The sequence below is a fragment of the Podarcis raffonei genome, chromosome 11, assembly GCF_027172205.1.
Source record: "Podarcis raffonei isolate rPodRaf1 chromosome 11, rPodRaf1.pri, whole genome shotgun sequence".
In the NCBI taxonomy this organism is placed as follows: Eukaryota; Metazoa; Chordata; class Lepidosauria; order Squamata; family Lacertidae; genus Podarcis; species Podarcis raffonei.
The window spans coordinates 767,948-788,019 of NC_070612.1; the positions used below are offsets into that span (position 1 = coordinate 767,948).

Consider the following 20,072-nt stretch of genomic DNA (forward strand, 5'->3'; position numbering starts at 1 on the left):
GGCCGGGACCTCCAGTGCTGCTCGCTGCCATGGCACCCACCATATTGCTTCACCAAAAGTCCCCAGGCAAAAATCAGGGAACATTAATTAAAATCCGGGGACAGATTTTGTCCAGGGACAGATTGGTGAATCCGGGGACTGTCCCCGGGAACCGGGCATGTCTGGTAACCCTATTCTGGGCACAATGGAAAGAGCTGGCTTTGGCCATCCAAGTCCGACGGGATTTGGGGCCTGGTAATGGGACAGACCACCTGCTCCCACAGGAACCTTCCTGGAGGTTGAGCCCATTGGCAGCGGACTCCTTTCTTTGCAAACCCCGCCCACAGTGGAGCGGCAGATGTCAAGCCAGCGCAGGGCCTTTTATGTGGTGACACCCTCACCAAAAAAGTTCAGCTGCCACCTGCTCTTAGTTTCAGCTGCCAGGGTAGAACCATTGGTTTTTTTTACACATGGCTTGAACCATCAAACAGCCCTGTTTTATGTTGCCACTTGATTTTTATCATTAGTGGGAGTTATCTTTATTGCACCTCGGGTTTCGGACTGATTCCTTCTGCTGCTTTTATTTGCTGCTGGTGCGGTTTCAGCATTTTGTTATTTTTGTTGAAATGAATTCAACCTTTTAATTGTCCTGTTCAGTGCAAAGATGGAATGTGAACATCATGTTCAATAAAGAAAAGGAAGCAATGGGGGAATGTCGCCATGTCTCACTGGCCTGGGAAAAGGAGGGTCTTTGCAACGGATGGAAGGTGAACGATGCCCCTGACCCTCCTCGCTTCCTCCTTTGCGCATTTGATCAGAAGGCCTGAGGGAACAAACCTCAGCTGTCTTCGCTGCTTTACTCCCTTTCACCATCTTTTTCTACTTGTCGCGGGGGAAGGGAGAAAAGCGAGGGAATCCAGGCTTAGCGGGTGCTGGGGACCGGACCCTGCACCTGTTTGCAAGGCCAAGAGTGAACCCTGCAATGTGTAAAGAGGAACTGAATGAGCCCCTGAACCAGCCTGGCGTGTGAGTCCCCACACCATTTGGGGAGGCTCCAGGTGAGAGAGGAGAACAGGGAATTATTTGGTGGCCAGGACAGACAGGGCAATGGGCACTGAGGCCCCCTCCCCCTCCAGAGGCCATACAGTGACCAGACTTACCCGGTCACTCGCAGGCACTCCTGTTTTCCTCCGTAGTCGTCCAACAGGGCAAGCACAAGACGATTCCTGGCTGCAACCATATAACCATTCCCCTTCCCTTGAAACTCAGGCATGCATGCAGCCCCCAATGGGTGCAGCCAGAAGCCCCCAACTCTGCCCAGTAGACCCCAGTAGCGCCTGCTGTGATCCTGGCAGCAGCACAGCTCAGGAGCACCTGGGCGGCCGCTGCAGGTGGGCAGAGACAGAGGAGAGGGTTGGCCAACTTCCTGCACCTGAGGGCGGGAGATGGCACTGAGCAGCACTGAGCAAATAGAAGCCTTTGATCGTTGGACTTGCCACTGAACACGGGGCTGTTGCTCAGGGCTCCTGCGCAATCCACAGAGCTCTCTCGGCTGCAGCCCCGTGAAAAGCTCACACTCCTCTTGGCAGCTGGGTGTGCAAGTGAGAGGGGCTGAGCTGGGGCGAGCACCAGAGCGCATTCATCGGATACCCTGCCAAAAGCGAGTGGATGAAAAGGTGGGCAGGTCCAGAGAAGAGGGCTGGTAAAGCAGCAAGCATTCAGGTGTCATGAGCTTCTTTAAGCCTGGCTAGGAGGCGCATGTGGAAGTGTCTGAAGAAAGTCCTTCTTCGCAGGGTTAAACTATGGAACTCCCTCCCACTGGAGGAAGGAATGGCCAACAACTTGGGTGGCTTCAAAAGAGGGTTTGACAAATTCACGGAGGAGGAGAGGGCTCTGCTCTAATTCCACAGCGATGCTTCAGAATACTGTAGGGGCATTATTGCAGTCAAACCGACAAGTCATGCTTTGGCAGATGGGAACATGAAGGGTCTGAGGCTCACAGAGCTTTCCTGTCACATTTGCTAGAGAGAACTCTGTGAGATGACTTCGTCTTTCTTCGCCACACTTCCAAGCTGACCGCACAGGCATGCCTGAGCTCTGCAGCTCAGATGCCATTTGTGAACTTACATTTTGTCCTTTTGCAACTTAGACAGCAGTTATAGCCCTGCCTTCATTTTGCTGCTGTAATGGCCGCTTCTAGACCCTGTGAGTAAATGCCCCTTATGTTCTTATGAGGGCACAGCCAGTGTTATTCGTGTTTTGCACTCTGCTCTTGCTGCCAAGTGCCCCAGAGTCTGTCTGCCTGGAATCAACAAAAAGGGATCTGTTTCTCTCCAATAGCTGCTTCAGACAGGCTGTTGTTATCTGGAGAGGGAACTGAGAAACGGGAAGGTTCTTTGCCATTGCATTGTATTGGACTTGTGGGAAACAGATCACACGTTTCGGAGAGGAAGTGAGCACATCAAAACTTTGGAGAACTGAGAGGCCAGGCAGAAGCAAGAGCCGGTGGGGAAATCCTGGTGTTCTAAGAACAGGGCCCCAAGGGGGGGGGGGAGAGGAGAAATAGCCGCACCAAAGATGGAGCTGAAACTCCTGAGAATGTCACAGCCAAGGAGGTGTTGCAGAGGCCAGTGCCATTTTGCAGTGCCCCCTGGCAGTAGCGAGGCGGCGGCAGCAGCAGCAGCAGCTCACAGCCTTTTGCAGCCCCAGCTGGGATCTGTGACACGCAGGCTCAGCCCCCCAAAGCCCCCTGCAAGCATTTGGATTGCACTTGGAGAATTTGCAGCCGGTCTGGGCAAATATTGCAGATAGTGGGCAAGATGAGAGGCGGCATGTGCAGCTCAGTCACAGCAAGCAACGTGGAAGGAGAGCGACGCTGCATTTCTGTAAAGCTGGAAGGGACCCAAAGGGTCGTCTCGCCCCCCCCCCCCGCAATGCAGAGGGCTTAAGAGGGGCCAGAGCAGCACATGGTCCCTGGAGGGAATGGTTGCACCCCCATCACCTGTTCTGCTACCTGTGCACCTTCATCTGGGTCTCCCAAGCACTTTCAAAACCAGAGAGGGAAAGAACGGTCAGTTTGCATTTCTTAGTACAGAAAGTACAGTGGTACCTCGGGTTACAGACACTTCAGGTTACAGACGCTTCAGGTTACAGACTCCGCTAACCCAGAAATGCTTCAGGTTAAGAACTTTGCTTCAGGATGAGAACAGAAATCAGAACAGTGTCAGAAAAGCACTGTTTAATGTTTGGATAAGATATAAGGACTTGCTTGAAAATAAAACCCCAAGGTGGTTGTCATCAATGGAAGCGAAGGCTCAGAAAAAGCTCAATATGGAGGCCAAATGGCCGAAATATTGGGAAATTTTGGAACAAGAGGGAGACAGATTAAAACTGCAGAGTTTTGAAAAATTAAAAAATAGAGTGTGAGACTGGCTTCATTATTACCAGATAATGGAGGCATATAACTTGGATAAAAAAATTGGCTTCCAGGTGGAAAAATCAAAATTGGAAACAGAACTGCTAGATCCTAAAATTAAGAATTTGTCAAGAATGTATAACTTGCTGTTGAAATGGAATACTCAGGATGAAACGGTGAAATCTGCTATGATTAAATGGGCACAAGATGTTGGACATAATATTATGATGGCTGACTGGGAACAGTTATGGACCACAGGTATGAAGTTCACGGCATGCAATGCCTTAAGAGAGAATATAATGAAAATGATATACAGGTGGTACATGACACCAGTCAAGCTTGCAAAAATCTATCATTTGCCCGATAATACATGTTGGAAATGTAAAGAGACCGAAGGTACATTCTTTCACCTTTGGTGGACATGCCCAAGGATTAAGGCTTTCTGGGACACGATATATAATGAATTGAAAAAGGTATTTAAATATACCTTTCTGAAGAAACCAGAGGCCTTTCTCCTGGGCATGGTCGGCCAATTGGTGTCAAAGAAGGATAGAACTTTCTTTATGTATGCAACAACAGCAGCAAGAATACTTATACCGTCTTGAGGGGCTGGGAGCTGGGGGCACTGTCTTACAGTGGTTCCGCTCCTTCCTCCTGGGCCGTGTTCAGAAAGTGGTGGTGGGGGATGAGTGTTCAGACCCCTGGGCTCTCACTTGTGGGGTGCCTCAGGGTTCTGTCCTCTCCCCCATGCTTTTCAACATTTACATGCAGCCGCTGGGAGAGATCATCAGGAGGTTTGGGCTGGGTGTTCATCAGTATGCGGATGAAACCCAGCTCTACCTCTCTTTTATTTTTTTTTTATAATATTTTTATTGAACAATTTTTTTATGTAACAGAAACAAAACATACATGAACAGACATTCAACAATAATAAAACATAAAACAAGTAGCATTTCATGACCCAATTTCTAAACCTTACTTCCTCGACCTCCTCATACTTCCCGTTTCTGTATTCCAAATTCTTACAGTTATTCAGCGAAATCTTGCCTTATTTTATTATAAATTTATGCTAATCACCCTTATTCTCTTTGTCATAACCATTACTGATAGTAACCATTTATTTTAATCCAACATCATTCTAACTGTCTCCAATTTTATGATATTTCTTTAAGTAGTCCTTGAACTTTTTCCATTCTTCTTCCGCCGCTTCTCTTCCCTGGTCTCGGATTCTGCTCGTCATCTCTGCCAAGCTCATATAGTCCATCACCTTCATCTGCCATTCTTCCAGTGTGGGTAGATCCTGTGTCTTCCAGTACTTTGCAATGAGTATTCTGGCTGCTGTTGTAGCATACATAAAGAAGGTTGTGTCTGTCTTTAGCACCCCCTGGCCGACAATACCCAAGAGAAAGGCCTCTGGTTTCTTGGGGAAAGTATATTTAAATACCTTTTTCAGTTCATTATAAATCATTTCCCAGAATGCCTTAATCTTCGGGCATGTCCACCAGAGGTGAAAAAATGTGCCTTCCTTTTCCTTACATTTCCAACATTTATTATCAGGCAAATGGTAGATCTTTGCAAGCTTGACTGGGGTTATGTACCACCTATAAATCATTTTCATTATATTTTCTCTTAAGGCGTTACACGCCGTAAACTTCAACCCGGTGGTCCACAACTTTTCCCAGTCAGCAAACATGATGTTATGACCAATGTCCTGAGCCCATGTAATCATAGTTGATTTAACCGTTTCATCTTGTGTGTTCCATTTCAGCAGCAGATTATACATTTTTGACAAATTCTTAGTACTGGATTCTAACAGTTCAGTCTCTAATTTTGACTTTTCCACCTGGAAGCCTATTTTTCTGTCTAGTTTAAACACTTCATTTATTTGGTGATAATGTAACCAATCTCTCACCTTCCCTTTTAATTTTTCAAAACTCTGCAATCTCAGTTTGTCCCCTTCCTTTTCCAAGATTTCCCAATATCTTGGCCATTTCGACTCCATATTTAGCTTTTTAACTGCCTTAGCTTCCATTGGTGATAACCATCTTGGAGTCTTATTTTCCAGCAAGTCCTTATATCTAACCCAGACATTCAGCAGTGCTTTTCTGACAATATGATTTTTGAAACTTTTATGCGCTTTAACCTTGTCATACCACAAATATGCATGCCACCCAAAAATATTGTTAAATCCTTCCAAGTCCAAAATGTCTGTGTTTTCAAGAAGCAGCCATTCTTTTAGCCAGCAGAAAGCTGCCGCTTCATAGTACAATTTGAAGTCTGGCAGGGCAAACCCCCCTCTTTCCTTTGAATCCGTTAATATCTTAAATTTTATTCTGGGCTTCTTGCCCTGCCAGACAAATTTAGATATATCTTTCTGCCACTTCTTGAAACAGTCCATTTTATCCATTATTTGTAATGTTTGAAACAAAAACAACATTCTTGGCAATACATTCATTTTTATAACTGCAATTCGACCTAACAAGGAAAGCTTCAAGTTTGACCATATCTCTAGATCTTTTTTCACTTCTGTCCAAGTTTTTTCATAATTATCTTTAAATAAATTCACATTCTTAGCTGTCATATTCACACCCAAATATTTCACTTTTTTAGCCACAGTCAACCCCGTCTCATTCTGAAACCTTTCTTTTTCAATCTGTGTTAGATTTTTCTCCAATACCTTAGTCTTTAACTTATTCAATTTAAATCCTGCCAATTGACCAAACTCTTGGATTATTTCCAAAACTCTTTTCGTGCTAGCTTCTGGCTCCTGTAATGTAAGTACCAGGTCATCTGCAAATGCTCTCAATTTGTATTGTTTGACTCCGACCTGAATCCCTTTAACCAACTGGTCCCTCCTAATCATATTAAGCAAAACCTCAAGGACCGATATAAAAAGTAATGGGGAGATAGGGCACCCCTGTCGTGTCCCTTTTTCAATCTTAAACTCTTCTGTTACAACATTATTTACAATTAATTTTGCTTTCTGTTCAGAATATATTGCACCTATACCATTTTCAAACCCTTGGCCTACCCCCATCCCCCGGAGGTTCTTCAACATAAAACTCCAAGAAATGTTGTCAAAGGCTTTCTCGGCATCCACAAATATCAAAACAGCCTTAGTGTTTATATTCACTTCCAACTTCTCCAAAATGTCAATTATATTCCTTACATTGTCCGACAAATGCCTTTTCGGGAGAAAGCCCGCTTGGTCCCCATGAATCTCCTCCATCAAAACTCTTTTCAATCTCTTTGCTAAAACATCAGCAAAGATTTTGTAATCCACATTTAGTAAGGAGATGGGTCGGTAGTTCTTAAGTTGGGTCTTTTCAGTCTCTGTCTTTGGTATAAGTGTAATGTAGGCCTCTCTCCACGTATCGGGTGCCCTTTTCCCCTTCATAATCTCGTTACAGACTTCCTTCAAAGGTTGTATAAGCCCTTCCTTCAAAACTTTGTAATATTTGGAAGTCAGTCCATCTGGTCCAGGTGATTTGCCCAACGTCATGTTTTGAATGGCATCTTCTATTTCCTGTGCTGATATCTCCTGGTTCAAGATTGTCTTACTTTCCTGCGAAATCTTTTTCAGCCCATTTTTCTCGAGGAATTGTTGTATATCTGTTTCTTTCTGCGGCCCTTGTGTATACAGTTGTCTAAAGTAGCTCTGAAAACAGTTCCTAATTTCCACTGGGTTACATATGTTCTTTCCCTCCACTTCTAAGTTTGTTACCGTGTTGAGCTTTTGTCTCTTCTTTATTTGCCAAGCCAATAACTTGCCACATTTATCTGCAGATTCAAAAGTCTTTTGTCTCATTTGTTTAATTTTCCATTCTATTTCTTGATTCATCAGTTCCATATATTGTGTTTGGTACAATTTAATTTCTCTTAGAATCTCTTGCGATTTTGGCTTCAATCTTAATTTCCTTTCCCCTTCTTTTATCTTATCCAAAATTTTCTCCTTCCTCTCATTTTGCTTTCTTCTCTTTAATGTATTTTGTTGTATCAAAAACCCTCTCATCACGGCTTTACTTGCGTCCCATACTATTCTTTTTTCTACTTTAGTCCTTAGATTAATTTCAAAATAATCTTTCAGGGTTTTTTGGGCCTTTTTACAGATCTCCTCGTCTCTAAATAAGGTGTCATTCATTCTCCATCTGAAAGAGCCAGTTGTTGTTTGCTTCATCACCATCTTTACTGCATTATGGTCGGAGAGAGTTTTTGGGCAGATTTCCACTTTCTTTACATTCGACGCCATACCGCTAGTCACCCAAATTTGGTCGATCCTAGTCCATGTCATTTTGGCTTCAGAAAAGAAGGTTCCCTCTCTCTCTAATGGGTGTTTTGTTCTCCAAATGTCAATCAAATCCATATTGTCAGTCATTTCAAAAAAGGTTTTTGGTAGTCTTCCATCTTTTGTGACTACCTGTCTTTGTGCTTTGTCCATATTTGTTGAAACTACTCCATTCATGTCTCCCATCATAATCAGTTTGTAGTCCATATAGTCTGTTAAAGTCTCATACAACTTCTTAAAGAATTCTGTTTTCCCTTCATTTGGTGCATATACCCCCACTATCAGAAATTTTTCTCCTTGAAATTGAATTTCAATTGCCAAATATCTTCCTTGGTCATCTTTAAAGATTTGTTTCGGCTGCAGATTTTCCTTTACGTAGATCACCACTCCTCTCTTTTTTACTTTATCTGAAGATATAAATTCTTGTCCCAGTCTCTTATTTATTAGCAATTTTCTATGTGCTCTTGTCACATGGGTCTCTTGTAAACAAATCAAGTCCAAATGATCTTTCTTTAAAGCATGAAATATATATTTTCTTTTTCGGGGGTTGTTTAGACCATTACAGTTCCAAGTTAGAAGTTGCAAAGCCATGATGGGGTTATTTAATTCCTCCTACAGCTCCCAATTGTTGTTCGTCCTTTGTCGGTGGTTCTGTGTCTTTGTCTAATCTTGAAGGATGTCCTTCTCCTGGATGGGTCTCTTTCTGTAGGTCTTCTTCGTGTTCTCCCAAGAACTTGTCTTTATCACTCACTGTTTTTATTCTTCTTTTCTTTCCTTTGTATTTAAAAGACAAGCCTTGGGGAAACTCCCACCTGAATAGTATGTAGTTCCTCTTGAGTAGTGTCACCAAATCCTTATAAGGACCTCTTGCATCCAAGATACTTTTAGGGATGTCTTTAAAAATCTCAATACAAAAATCCTCAATCCGAAGGGTTGTTTGGTAATGCAGGTTCAATATTTTATCCCTCTCTTCTTTGGATCTTAGAGTTATCAAGCAATCTCTGGGTCTATTCTTCTTCTGCCTTATTCCCAACCTGAATGCACTCTCTATTTTGAACTCTTCTTCTTTCAAATCTTGCTTCCAAAAGTCGGAAAACTCTTTTGTCAAATAATCCACCAGGTTGTCTCCTTCTTTTTCCGGCACAAGTCTAATCCTAAGGTTTTTCTCCTTGCGTCTCTCTTTTAAATCAGAACCAGTGAGGGCAGTGAAGGTCCTGTGTGAGTGTCTGGAGGCGGTTGGAGGATGGATGGCGGCTAACAGATTGAGGTTGAATCCTGACAAGACAGAAGTACTGTTTTTGGGGGACAGGAGGCGGGCAGGTGTGGAGGATTCCCTGGTCCTGAATGGGGTAACTGTGCCCCTGAAGGACCAGGTGCGCAGCCTGGGAGTCATTTTGGACTCACAGCTGTCCATGGAGGCTGAAATATACTCAGAGTCGCGAAGTGATTTCATGCTCTTTATTCAGCTCATAGTGATGAGGAGGAATGAATGAAAGTCGCCTCAAAGTATCTGCTTTATATACATTATTTACACAATGGGCTGCACATGATTGGCTAATTCCGGAATTCTACTGTAAGCCAATCAGGTTGTGGATTCACTTCTATCTGGAGCATGATTGGGTAGTTCCTGCCAACCAATCATACTGCTGCATTGTTCTAGGACCAATCAGACTGCTGCATTCTGAATCCTATTCAACTCAGTACATAACACCCCTCCCCTCTAAGTTCCAGTCCTGCCCGGGAGGTCGCATTCATAGTCCTCGAGGTACGCTGGCGGCCTATGTGTGCATTGCGGCCTGGGGTGTTCCCTGGTCCGGGGTTCAGGTTCTGGCTCGTGTTCCAAGGATGCTGGCTGTGATGGGGCTATTTGGTCTGGCGCAACCGGCTCGCTCAGTTGTGGTTCTGGTTCCGGTGTCCTTTCAGCCTCGCAGGTCCTCTCTGTATTTACTGATTCTGCCTCTCCTGCTGGCCCCTCGTGCTCTATGGGCCTCACTGCCCCTCTGTTCCCTTGGGACTCCTCTGACCTTTCCTCCTCCTGGTTTTCTCCCGGGAATCGTCGCCGTATCTGGTCGCAGTGGCGGCGCCAGCATTGCCCCCCATCTGTTAGCACCTCCTACGACACGGGGCCAGTGACCCTGGTGACTGTGGCAGGTACCCATGCTGGGCCTGCCCCAAAATTCTTTGCGTACACTGGGTCCTGGGCCTCGAAGGTCCGGGGGTTCCTGCCTTCCCCCACTACTACCTCATCCTGAGCTCTATCGGGGTGAATGCGGTCCAATCTGATTGCAAGGCGCCGACCCATTAGTAGTTCAGCGGGGCTCCGGCCAGTTGTTGAGCTGGGGGTGCTGTGCTGTGCTAGAAGGAATGTGGCAAGGCGGTACTCCCAATCCCCTTGCGTCATGCGGCGAAGGGTGTCCTTGGTGGTCCGCACCATGCGTTCTGCTTGGCCATTGGTGGCAGGGTGGAATGGCGCCGAACGGATGTGGTGGATGGCGTTCTGCGCTGTGAAGGTTTGGAATTCTCCTGACGTAAATGCAGTCCCGTTGTCTGAGACGAGAGTGTCAGGGAGCCCATGGGTTGCAAACAGCCTGCGTAGTACCCGGATGGCTGCGGACGTAGAAGTGGATGGTACCAGTGCGACTTCCAGCCATTTGGTGTAGGAGTCCACCACTATGAAGAATGTTTTCCCCTGAAAGGGGCCAGCGAAGTCCACATGCAGGCGTGACCATGGTGCTCGTGCGGACTCCCAGGACTGGACTGGGGCCCTTGGGGGATCTGGGCGGGATTCTTGGCAGGCCTGGCAGTGTTTGACCCAGGCCTCTATCTCTCCGTCGATCCCCGGCCACCACACATAACTCCTGGCAAGGGCCTTCATTCTTACTACCCCTGGGTGTGTCTCGTGTAGGGCTGTGAGGACCCTTTTGCGGAGGGGCTGGGGAACAACGACCCTGCTTCCCCATAACAGGCACCCCTTGTGGGCCGACAGTTCATGTTTGCGGGTTGTGTAGCCAGCGAATTCTGGCCCGGGGCTGCTGCTGGGCCATCCCCTCCACACCCAGTCCAGGACCCGGGAGATGACCCTATCTTTCTTGGAATGGTGTGCAACTTCTTGTGCCTGAATGGGGCGGTTGGGAAGCAGCTCCAGGCTCATAACCTCTTGTGCAGGTGCTGGGTCGGGGCCTGTTTCCGGTAGTGGTAGCCTGCTGAGGGCATCCGCATGGCCCATCGCCTTCCCCGGACGGTGAATCAGTGCATACTGGTAGCTGGCAAGGAAAATTGACCACCTGAGGACGCGAGGAGACAGCACTTGGGGGGTCTGCTTTTCAGGGGCAAACAAGCCAAGCAACGGCTTGTGGTCAGTCACCACGGTGAAGGGCCACCCGTACAAGAAATCATGGAATTTTTTTACTCCCTTCACGATTGCCAGACCCTCCTTGTCAATTTGCGAGTAGTTCCGCTCGGTTGCGTTGAGTGTCTGGGAAAAGTATGCCACCGGTACCTCTCTTCCATCCGGGAGTTGGTGTCCCAGGACAGCGCCAATTCCATAGGGCGAGGCATCGCATGCTAGCACCACCGGCAGCCTCTCGTCGAAGTGTGCCAAGACCGAGTTTGAGACAAGCAAGTCCTTGACTGCCTGGAATGCGGCCTCCTGGCGCTGGCCCCACACCCAAGGGGCCCGCTTGTCCAGGAGTCTGTGTAGGGGCTCTGCTACCGCCGCCTTGTGGGGAAGGAAGGAATGGTAAAAGTTCAATAGTCCCAAGAAGGCCTGAAGTTCAGTCTTGTTCTTGGGCGCTGGGGCATCACAAATGGCCCGTACCTTGTCCCCAGTCGGGTGGACCCCTTCTGCGTCCACCATAAATCCCAGAAAGTCCACCTGAGGCACTCCTAGTAGACATTTTTCCCGCTTCATCTTGAGACCTGCCGTCTGGAAACGGTGCAGAACGGTGCGGAGGCGGTCCTCAAACTCCTCTGGTGTGGGCCCGGCAATCAACACATCATCGAAGAAGGGGGTGACGCCAGGAATCCCTTTAAGTAGAGAGTCCATTAGATTCTGGAATATGCCTGGTGCCACGCTGACACCGAATTGCAGCCGCTTTACCCTGAATGCTCCTCTGTGCGTCACAATCGTCTGTGCCTCTGCTGTGGCCTCATCTACTGGCAGCTGTTGATATGCTTGGGCCAAGTCCAGCTTGCCAAAAATTTTTGACCCAGCCAGGGTGGCAAGAACATGGCTGACCACTGGCACTGGGTATGCATGGGCCGTGAGGGCCTTGTTTATGGTACATTTGTAGTCTGCGCAGATGCGGACTGAACCATTAGGCTTGACGGGCGTGACGATTGGGGTTTCCCAGGGGGCATTAGGCACCGGCTCCAGCACTCCTTGCTCCACGAGCCGGTCCAATTCCTCGTCTATACGGGGTTTCAGGGCGAACGGGACCCGGTGGGCCTTGAGCCTGACCGGTCGTACTGCGGGGTCAAGCTGTAGAGCAATGGGGGGGCCCGTATACTGTCCCAATTTCCCATCGAAAACCCCCGGAAATTCCTTGCATATGGCGTCCACGTCCACTTGTAAGCTAGTGTGGTTCACCCCGGTGACGGCTAGCCCCAGTGGTCCAAACCATGCCAATCCCAGTAAGCTAATGTAGGGGCCCTTGACCACAAGCAAGTCCAGTTGCCACGTCCGCCCTCGGTATTGCACCCTGAAGGTCCCCACCCCCATTGTGGGGACCTTACGTTTTTGGAAGTCCCGGAGGGTGAATGGGGCCGGCCTGAGTTTGGGACCCCCAGTAGGACACAGTCTCCTTAAGGTCCTTGCCGAGATTATGGATAGAGTTGAACCCGTGTCAAGCTCCATGCGGCATGGGGCCCCCTCTATCTGTACGTCAACATAAATTTTCTCTACGTTGGGGTGGGGCAACTGGTATACCTGGAAGTCCGTGAGCTCTGTCGAGTTGCCTTGGTGCGTTGGGCCCCGGGACCTGGGGCTCTTGGATTGGTCATCTGATGCCTGGCGTCGGGTGGGCCGAGCCCGACACACCCGGGTGATGTGTCCCAATTTTCTGCACTGCCTGCACTCTGCGTTGCGGAAACGGCAGGTCCTCCTCTCGTGACTTTCTCCACAGCTTGCGCAGTTCCCTCCTTCTCGTCGAGGCAGCTGTGGTATGTGGGCTGCTTGAGTGCGCTGCTGTACTCGGTGCACCTCCTCCCTGTCGGATCCTGAGTCGTCGGTGAGGTCTTCGTGGTGGACCCTCGGTTGGGACAGCTGGCTCGGCCGTGCCTCTTGCGTCGACCTCTCGGCAGCTTCCGTTGCCAGGGCCTCCTCCAGAGCGACCTGGAACGTTAGGTCCTTCTTAGCGTAGAGGCGTCGTTGCAGCTTCTCATCCTTCAGGCCACCGACGAGGCGGTCACGAAGCATGTTCTCCAGCTCTGAGAAGTTGCAGAACCGGGCGGCTTGGCGGAGAGAGGTCACAAACCCAGTTATGGTTTCCCCAGGGGCTTGCCGCTTTGCGTAGAAGGCATTTCGACGAGCCACCACTGAGGGCTGCGGCGAAAAGTGCCCCTTCAGCTGTTCCATTATTGTTTTGTATGGAACAGTAGCGACGTCTTCAGGCGCAAGGAGAGCCCGGGCGATTTCAAACGTCTCCTCTCCGCAGACGCTGAAGAATATTGCCCTCTTCTTGGCGTCTTCTTCGTCGGTGACCCCTTTGGCTTCTAGGAGGAAGGTGAAACGGGAGGCGTACGCTTCCCAGTCTCCAGATGCTGGGTTGAATGGCGAGAAGCTGTTGTCGGTTGCCATTCTGAGTTCCTTGTGTCCCGGAGCTGAAGCCTGGATACACGGTGCGAGGCAGCGGTGCGGCAGGTGGCGGTGCTGCGGTGCTGTGTGTGGCAGTCAGCTCAGCGGGATCCCACCTTCGTCGCCAGTGAAATATACTCAGAGTCGCGAAGTGATTTCATGCTCTTTATTCAGCTCATAGTGGTGATGAGGAATGAATGAAAGTCCCCTCAAAGTATCTGCTTTATATACATTATTTACACAATGGGCTGCACATGATTGGCTAATTCCGGAATTCTACTGTAAGCCAATCAGGTTGTGGATTCACTTCTATCTGGAGCATGATTGGGTAGTTCCTGCCAACCAATCATACTGCTGCATTGTTCTAGGACCAATCAGACTGCTGCATTCTGAATCCTATTCAACTCAGTACATAACAGAGGCACAGGTCAAATCTGTGTCCAGAGCAGCTGTTTACCAGCTCCATCTGGTACGCAGGCTGAGACCCTATCTGCCTGCGGACTGTCTCGCCAGAGTGGTGCATGCTCTGGTTATCTCCCGCTTGGACTACTGCAATGCGCTCTACGTGGGGCTACCTTTGAAGGTGACTCGGAAACTACAACTAATCCAGAATGCAGCAGCTAGACTGGTGACTGGGGGCGGCCGCCGAGACCATATAACACCGGTCTTGAAAGACCTACATTGGCTCCCAGTACGTTTCCGAGCACAATTCAAAGTGTTGGTGCTGACCTTTAAAGCCCTAAACGGCCTCGGTCCAGTATACCTGAAGGAGCGTCTCCACCCCCATCATTCTGCCCGGACGCTGAGGTCCAGCGCCGAGGGCCTTCTGGCGGTTCCCTCATTGCGAGAAGCAAAGCTACAGGGAACCAGGCAGAGGGCCTTCTCGGTAGTGGCGCCCGCCCTGTGGAACGCCCTTCCAGCAGATGTCAAAGAGATAAACAACTACCTGACATTCAGAAGACATCTTAAGGCAGCCCTGTTCAGGGAAGTTTTTAACGTGTGATATTTTACTGTATTTTTGGTTTTTATGGAAGCTGCCCAGAGTGGCTGGGGAGGCCCAGCCAGATGGGCGGGGTATAAATAATAAATTATTATTATTATTATTATTATTATTATTATTATTATTATTATTGCAAAGTACTGGAAGACACAAGATCTACCCACCCGGGAAGAGTGGCAGATGAAAGTGAATGACTATATGGAACTGGAGGAAATGACTGGCAGAATCCGAGACCTGGGAGAAGAGTCGGTGGAGGAAGATTGGAAGAAATTTAAAGACTATTTACAGAAACATTGTAAAATTAATGAATGTTAGAAGGATGTTGGAATGATGTTATGTGACTTTAGCAGGAAGGATATAAAGGATTTGGGAAAAACTGACTGTTAATTGGTGAAAAGAGGGAAAGTAAAGTCACATTATATTAAGATAAATTACAGGACTAAAATTTGAAAAGATGGAAAGGATTTGCTGAAATAGATAATCGATCTAGAATACACAAAAGGGAGGTGTGAGGAGGTCAAGGAAATAAGCTAATGAAAGATAAGTTATGGGAAGATTCGCTGTATTTTTCTTTGTTTTTTCTTTTTTGTTTAATGGATTTTATTTTTCTGGTTTTTCCCCCTTTGTATTTTATCCTTTTTCCTTTACCTATTGTGATGGGTTGTATTGTTTTTTGTTTAAAATGATGTTTTTTATTTTTGATTTTTGTACCCCTTAAAACTTTAATAAATATTATTTTAAAAAAAAAAAAACAGAAATTGTGCAGTGGCGACGCGGCGGCAGCAGGAGGCCCCATTAGCTAAAGTGGGGCTTCAGGTTAAGAACAGTTTCAGGTTAAGTACGGACCTCCAGAACGAATTAAGTACTTAACCCAAGGTACCACTGTATTGATCTGATGCGCAGAGATCTTTCCAATTCTGATTACTTGAAGAGGATTCTAGAAGGTTTCTATGTGAAAGAAACAGGAAGGTTTCTGTTGTTTGGGTTATATTTCTTCTGGGAAGCTGAGTACAGCTGGTTTAAACTGGCTTTGTTGTCCTTTTTGTCATGGTCATACTGGCTATTATAGTCAGGCCAGGAGAAGCCTGGCTCTCACTCACTTTCTCTTTTCTTTGTTCTGGTGTTCTGTATGCTGTAGTGTTAAAGTTTCATCTTATTACAAGTTTGCAAGCTTTATTTAAGTGCTGCAACTGGATTTTTATGGACTGTGCCAATCCTGAATGCCTTGGATTTGTGACCATTATTGCTCATTTCCCTTCAGCTCTGCTGGATGAAGTACAATTGCCTTTGGAAACTCTGTTACATGTTGGAGTTTTTTCCTGCTCCCCGTTCATGGGCGACAAGGACCTGTAACCTTCCCTGCAGTGATGGCAGGAGTCTTTTGCCACCAGCAGCTTTTTCTTCCCAATGTCTCTGGAAAACCTCCAGCCAACTTCTCTTGCCTGTCCCCAAACCCAGCTTTGCTCCAAAGCAACCGAGAGCCTGAGCTCAACCACGTTGCTTCTCTGTCTACACAAACTGATGCTCTGAGTATTCATGGTTCAAGGCAATTAAGTTTCCAGGACAGCATCCCAGTCATGACCCAGAGGAGGCATTTCATCCTGTGGCCTCCTTCGAAACAGAAAGGCAGTGGAAATGCTAAATCCGGATGTCTTGAAAGAGGCTGAAATAGCTAATCGGTTTCAGAAGAGTCTCTTCCTGTCTGGCTTCTAAGCTGACCATCTCCTGCTGGAGACAGGAGTCCTCTGCGTTGAATGTTTCCCCTTTCGGTCCAAGGAACAGTTCAGCCCCCCAGAGGTCCAGGCACCCACCAAGAGAAAACCTCACACCTCCTTAGCTTCTTTCCTGACTGCAGAGCAACAGGGAGGAGGCAGCACTGCAGAAGTCGATCAGCGCTCCCACGGGAAGAGGTGGGCAAGCAGCGGCTCTCCGGTGTAGCCGGTAGGAATAGAACAAAGCCCACCCACCCACGTGGCTCCTGGAGAGCTGCCTGTCAAGGCAAGAAAGGTTCTCCTGGCATCTTTGTGGTGACCTTCAACTCTCCCTCCAGACAGAAATCACACCGTGAGGCTTCTCTCATCTTTCTAAAGCACCACATTATTTTAAATTGTGTTGTTTAAATAATAAAGCGGTTCAGCCTGAACTCAATCAGAGATGCTCCAGAAGTGGTCCATCTATGCAAGAATCCTGCTTCTGATGGAAGATGCTAGCGCCTTAAATGGTCTTGAGCTTCCTCCGAAATTCATGACTTGCTCAGCAGGTGAAAACATCCCGTCTGCCCAGGCAGTGTCTGCTGAATTTCCCCCTGGGTGTGGGGCTCCCCCCACTGCCCCTCTCAAGCCTCCCATTCAGAAACACCAAAGACACACTAAACACACTGCCTATTTTTGCCACTGGTGCCAGAAATACAGATTTTGCTTTCTTTGTCACTAAGTCCTCAAGGATCTTCTTTCTTTTTAAAGCTCAGTAGACCAACCTCTTGTCCCTCAGGGTTGGGCCCTTCATCTCCTGACCCCTGAAAGAAGCGTCGCTTTGCATTTCTTAGTGCAGAAAGTATTGATCTGATGTGCAGAAAGATCTTTCCTATTCTACTGAATTCAAGAGGGTTCTGGAAGCTTCTCTGCGTAAAAGAAACAGGCAGAAGGTTCCTGATGTTTGCGTTCTTCCTTCAGAGATGCTGAGTACAGTTGGTTTAAACTGGTCCTCTTATCTCTTCAGTCAAGGTCATGTTGACTATAATAAGAGGCCAGAAGGAGCCTGGATTTCACTTTCTCTTTCTGTCTCTCTTCCTTACTGCTTAGTGTTAAGGTTTATTCTTATTATAAGTTTAAGTTAAGTCTGCTGTAAGTGGATTTATTATGGACAGGGCCAATCCTGAACGTATTGGATTTGTGACCATGATGCTCATTTGCCTTCAGTAGCAGTAAAACTCTGCTGGGTGAAATATTAATTGCCTCTGGTCTATTTTTTGGGAATCCTGCAACGTGTTTGTTTTCACTCTGCTAACTATATGTTGGAATCTGCTTTGGATCAATACTGAGTAGAATTTCATGACACGAAGGAAGCCTCTTGGCAGCTCTTGCATAGACAAGGCGCCTGGATGATGCCTGAAAGCCAACACTCTGACCTAGCAAGGAGCAATTGCCAAGAAACCGCCAGGAGGCAGGATTCTTCCCCAGGAAGCTGGGGACAAGTGTCAAGGGAGTGACTTGCCAGGCGACAGCAGACTTCTTCACACGGCACACAGGTAGCTTACAAAATTGCTGCCACCGGCTTTGGCAACGATCCCCAGCTGAGATGGCTTTAAAAGGGAGAACCAGGCACATGCATGGAAGAGTGAGGATGCGGGTGGTTGCTAAGCACCCTCAGGAGGTGGCAGGATGCTTCAAAGGTGCTGGGGAACGCAACGGCTGGGAGACGACATGTTGACTGCTGTGGGGATCAGGAGGCTGGACGAGATCCAGACGGGCCTTGGGTCAAATCCGGCAGACATCCCAAGGCCAGAAGCCAATTGGTGCTGGGGGGCCCAGCAGTGAAGGGCTCTGGAATCGCCCTCCATTTGGGGTTGGGATGGGAAGTGTCTCGCCTTGGGGATGGAGACACTCTTTGGGAGGCTAAGCAACGGGGGGCTCTCCCCAGGCCCACCCCTTAGGCTGCTCCAGACCCCGAGGCCTCTGGGGGAGCCTGAAGAGGAAACGGCTGGAGCCTGGCGTGCACCTTCAACCGGGGAAGTCCAGTAAGAGGGGCTGGAGGCAGGAGGTGCTGCTAAAAGGTCCTTTATTAAAGGCTACACAGATCGCTTCCTGCCACAGCGGCACATTAAACAGGGATTAAAAACCGCAACAGTAATAATTGTGGTGACCCAAAGAGCGGTTTTCTCTTACATCCATTGACAACAACTACACGGCGTCTAAAAGCAGGTCTGAGAAATACAAGGTCTGTTATTATACAGCTGTACAAGTGCCAAGAGAAAAAAAATATAGAAAAACAACCCCCCCAATATACAAATAGAATCCCCCCTCAACATGCGGCTCTTGGGTGTTTCTTTGAGGGCCACAGCACACGGAGGGCGGGGGCCGGGTCATCCGCCTCGGCAATCGGCAGCTTGGCTTCTTCCTACACGGTTCCTAGTGCAAAGTTGTTTCCAGTGGGTGGGTGTGTTCACGATGGTTGCACCAGGAAGCCTCTCCCTCCCTGCACGGCCCAAAAGCAACACTTGGGGGGGGGAGAGAAGGGGGGAAGAGAAGAGACTCCCAGGACAAAGACTTGGCGCAGAAACAGAAGAGGATGGAGAATAAGGCGGCCCTGAGAGAGAGGATGGTGCTCAGGTGGGCAAAGGGGGGCTTTTTGGTCAGTGTTGTGCTTGTCTGGGGTGGGGGGTAGGGGACAGTGAAGCTCCTGCAGCCCCCTCCTGCTTCCACTTGGACCCAGGCTCAACCAGGCTTCGGGCAAAACACAGCTGACCTTGGGCTTTCCTGCCCACCCCAAACCAGCAAAGGCTTCAGGCTCACCAACAGGTTGGACTCCCAAGGAATCAGCCTGGAACAAGCAGCTGCTCACCTTCCCCCTTGAACTCTCCTCTGCAGAACGTGGACACCCCCCAACCCCCCTCAGGCCAGGAGTGTCTGGCCCACCTTGGCCCATGCAAGAGAAGAACGTTCCTTGCTCCGCAGCGCCAACCCCAGAGGAGCAGCCATGACGGAGGCAGGCACCCCAAGTCCAAGTCCTCCCCCCCACCCCTGGCTCCGACTCTCTGCCTTCTGCTGAGGGTCCAGACAGGTCTCCTGCGGCCGACAAAGGGGCCGACCGAGACGCGAGGCTCCTCCCCGGGTCCAAGAGAGCCGGCAGCTGCGCTTTCCGCACACATTGGCATCGGTCACCCAAGAAGGGTGGAAACGCAGGAGGGCTCAGCTCCCTTCCTCCGTGGAGCGCGACTCCGACTTCAGCTTGACGAACTCCTTGGCCACTTCATCGTTGGTCCTTTGCGAGAGGATCCTCAGGACCGTCAGCCCCGTGTCGTCCATGTGGACCCTCCGCCCCAGCGGGCACCAGCAGGCGCAGCTGCCCTTGTCGGCCACGTCCCGGAGCTGCATCACGGCGATGCCCAGCACGCGGTCCTCGCGGGCAAAGCAGTAGTCCTTCACGCACACCTGCAGCTCGTAGGCGTCCGGCCCGTCCTCATTCCCCAGGATGCTGCAAGAGAGCGAGGGGAAGCGCCGTTAAAACTCTGGCAGGGAGGTGGGGTCCCGGGACCAGGAGCCCCCCACCCCAGTGGAAAAAGTCCTCAGGGAAGTTGGCATCTTCCTCCTGAGCTCCTGAGCCTTGCTCCGGCCAGGAGGTCTCTTGTTTTGTCTTGTCATATTCAGTTTTATCGCTTTGGTAAAGGCTTAGAAAAAAGGGACGTGGGTGGCGCTGTGGGTTAAACCACAGAGCCTAGGACATGTCAATTAGAAGTTCGGCGGTTTGAATCCCCACAACGGGGTGAGCTCCCATTGCTCGGTCCCTGCTCTGGCGGTTCCGTGCGCTGCTCTGGTTTGCCAGAAGCGGCTTAGTCCTGCTGGCCACATGACCCGGAAGCTGTACGTCGGCTCCCTCGGCC

The 20,072-nt window shown here is 48.8% G+C and overlaps 3 protein-coding genes across 10 annotated transcripts in view; 1 reads left to right on the forward strand and 2 right to left on the reverse strand.

Annotated features, from left to right (window-relative positions):
- The window catches only part of LOC128423403 (phospholipid-transporting ATPase ID-like), an 82,461-nt gene extending 81,181 nt beyond the window's left edge, over nucleotides 1–1,280 (reverse strand). Inside the window, exon 1 of the mRNA XM_053408512.1 lies at nucleotides 1,140–1,280. The gene's annotated coding sequence lies outside the window, so the exon portion shown is untranslated. The remainder of the gene's footprint in view (nucleotides 1–1,139) is intronic.
- STOML2 (stomatin like 2) overlaps nucleotides 1–20,072 on the forward strand; it is a 253,111-nt gene that overhangs the window by 11,030 nt on the left and 222,009 nt on the right. The gene's annotated exons all lie outside the window — the stretch shown is intronic.
- Nucleotides 19,126–20,072, reverse strand: part of UNC13B (unc-13 homolog B) — a 154,442-nt gene continuing 153,495 nt past the window's right edge. For 7 of the 8 annotated variants that reach the window (XM_053408507.1, XM_053408506.1, XM_053408501.1 and 4 more), the window contains one exon: nucleotides 19,127–19,666. In XM_053408507.1, coding sequence (XP_053264482.1) covers nucleotides 19,381–19,666 — 286 coding nt within the window. In that variant the 3' untranslated portion in view covers nucleotides 19,127–19,380. Of the gene's footprint in view, nucleotides 19,667–20,072 lie in introns of all 8 variants that reach the window. The other variant, XM_053408508.1, reaches the window with a different exon arrangement.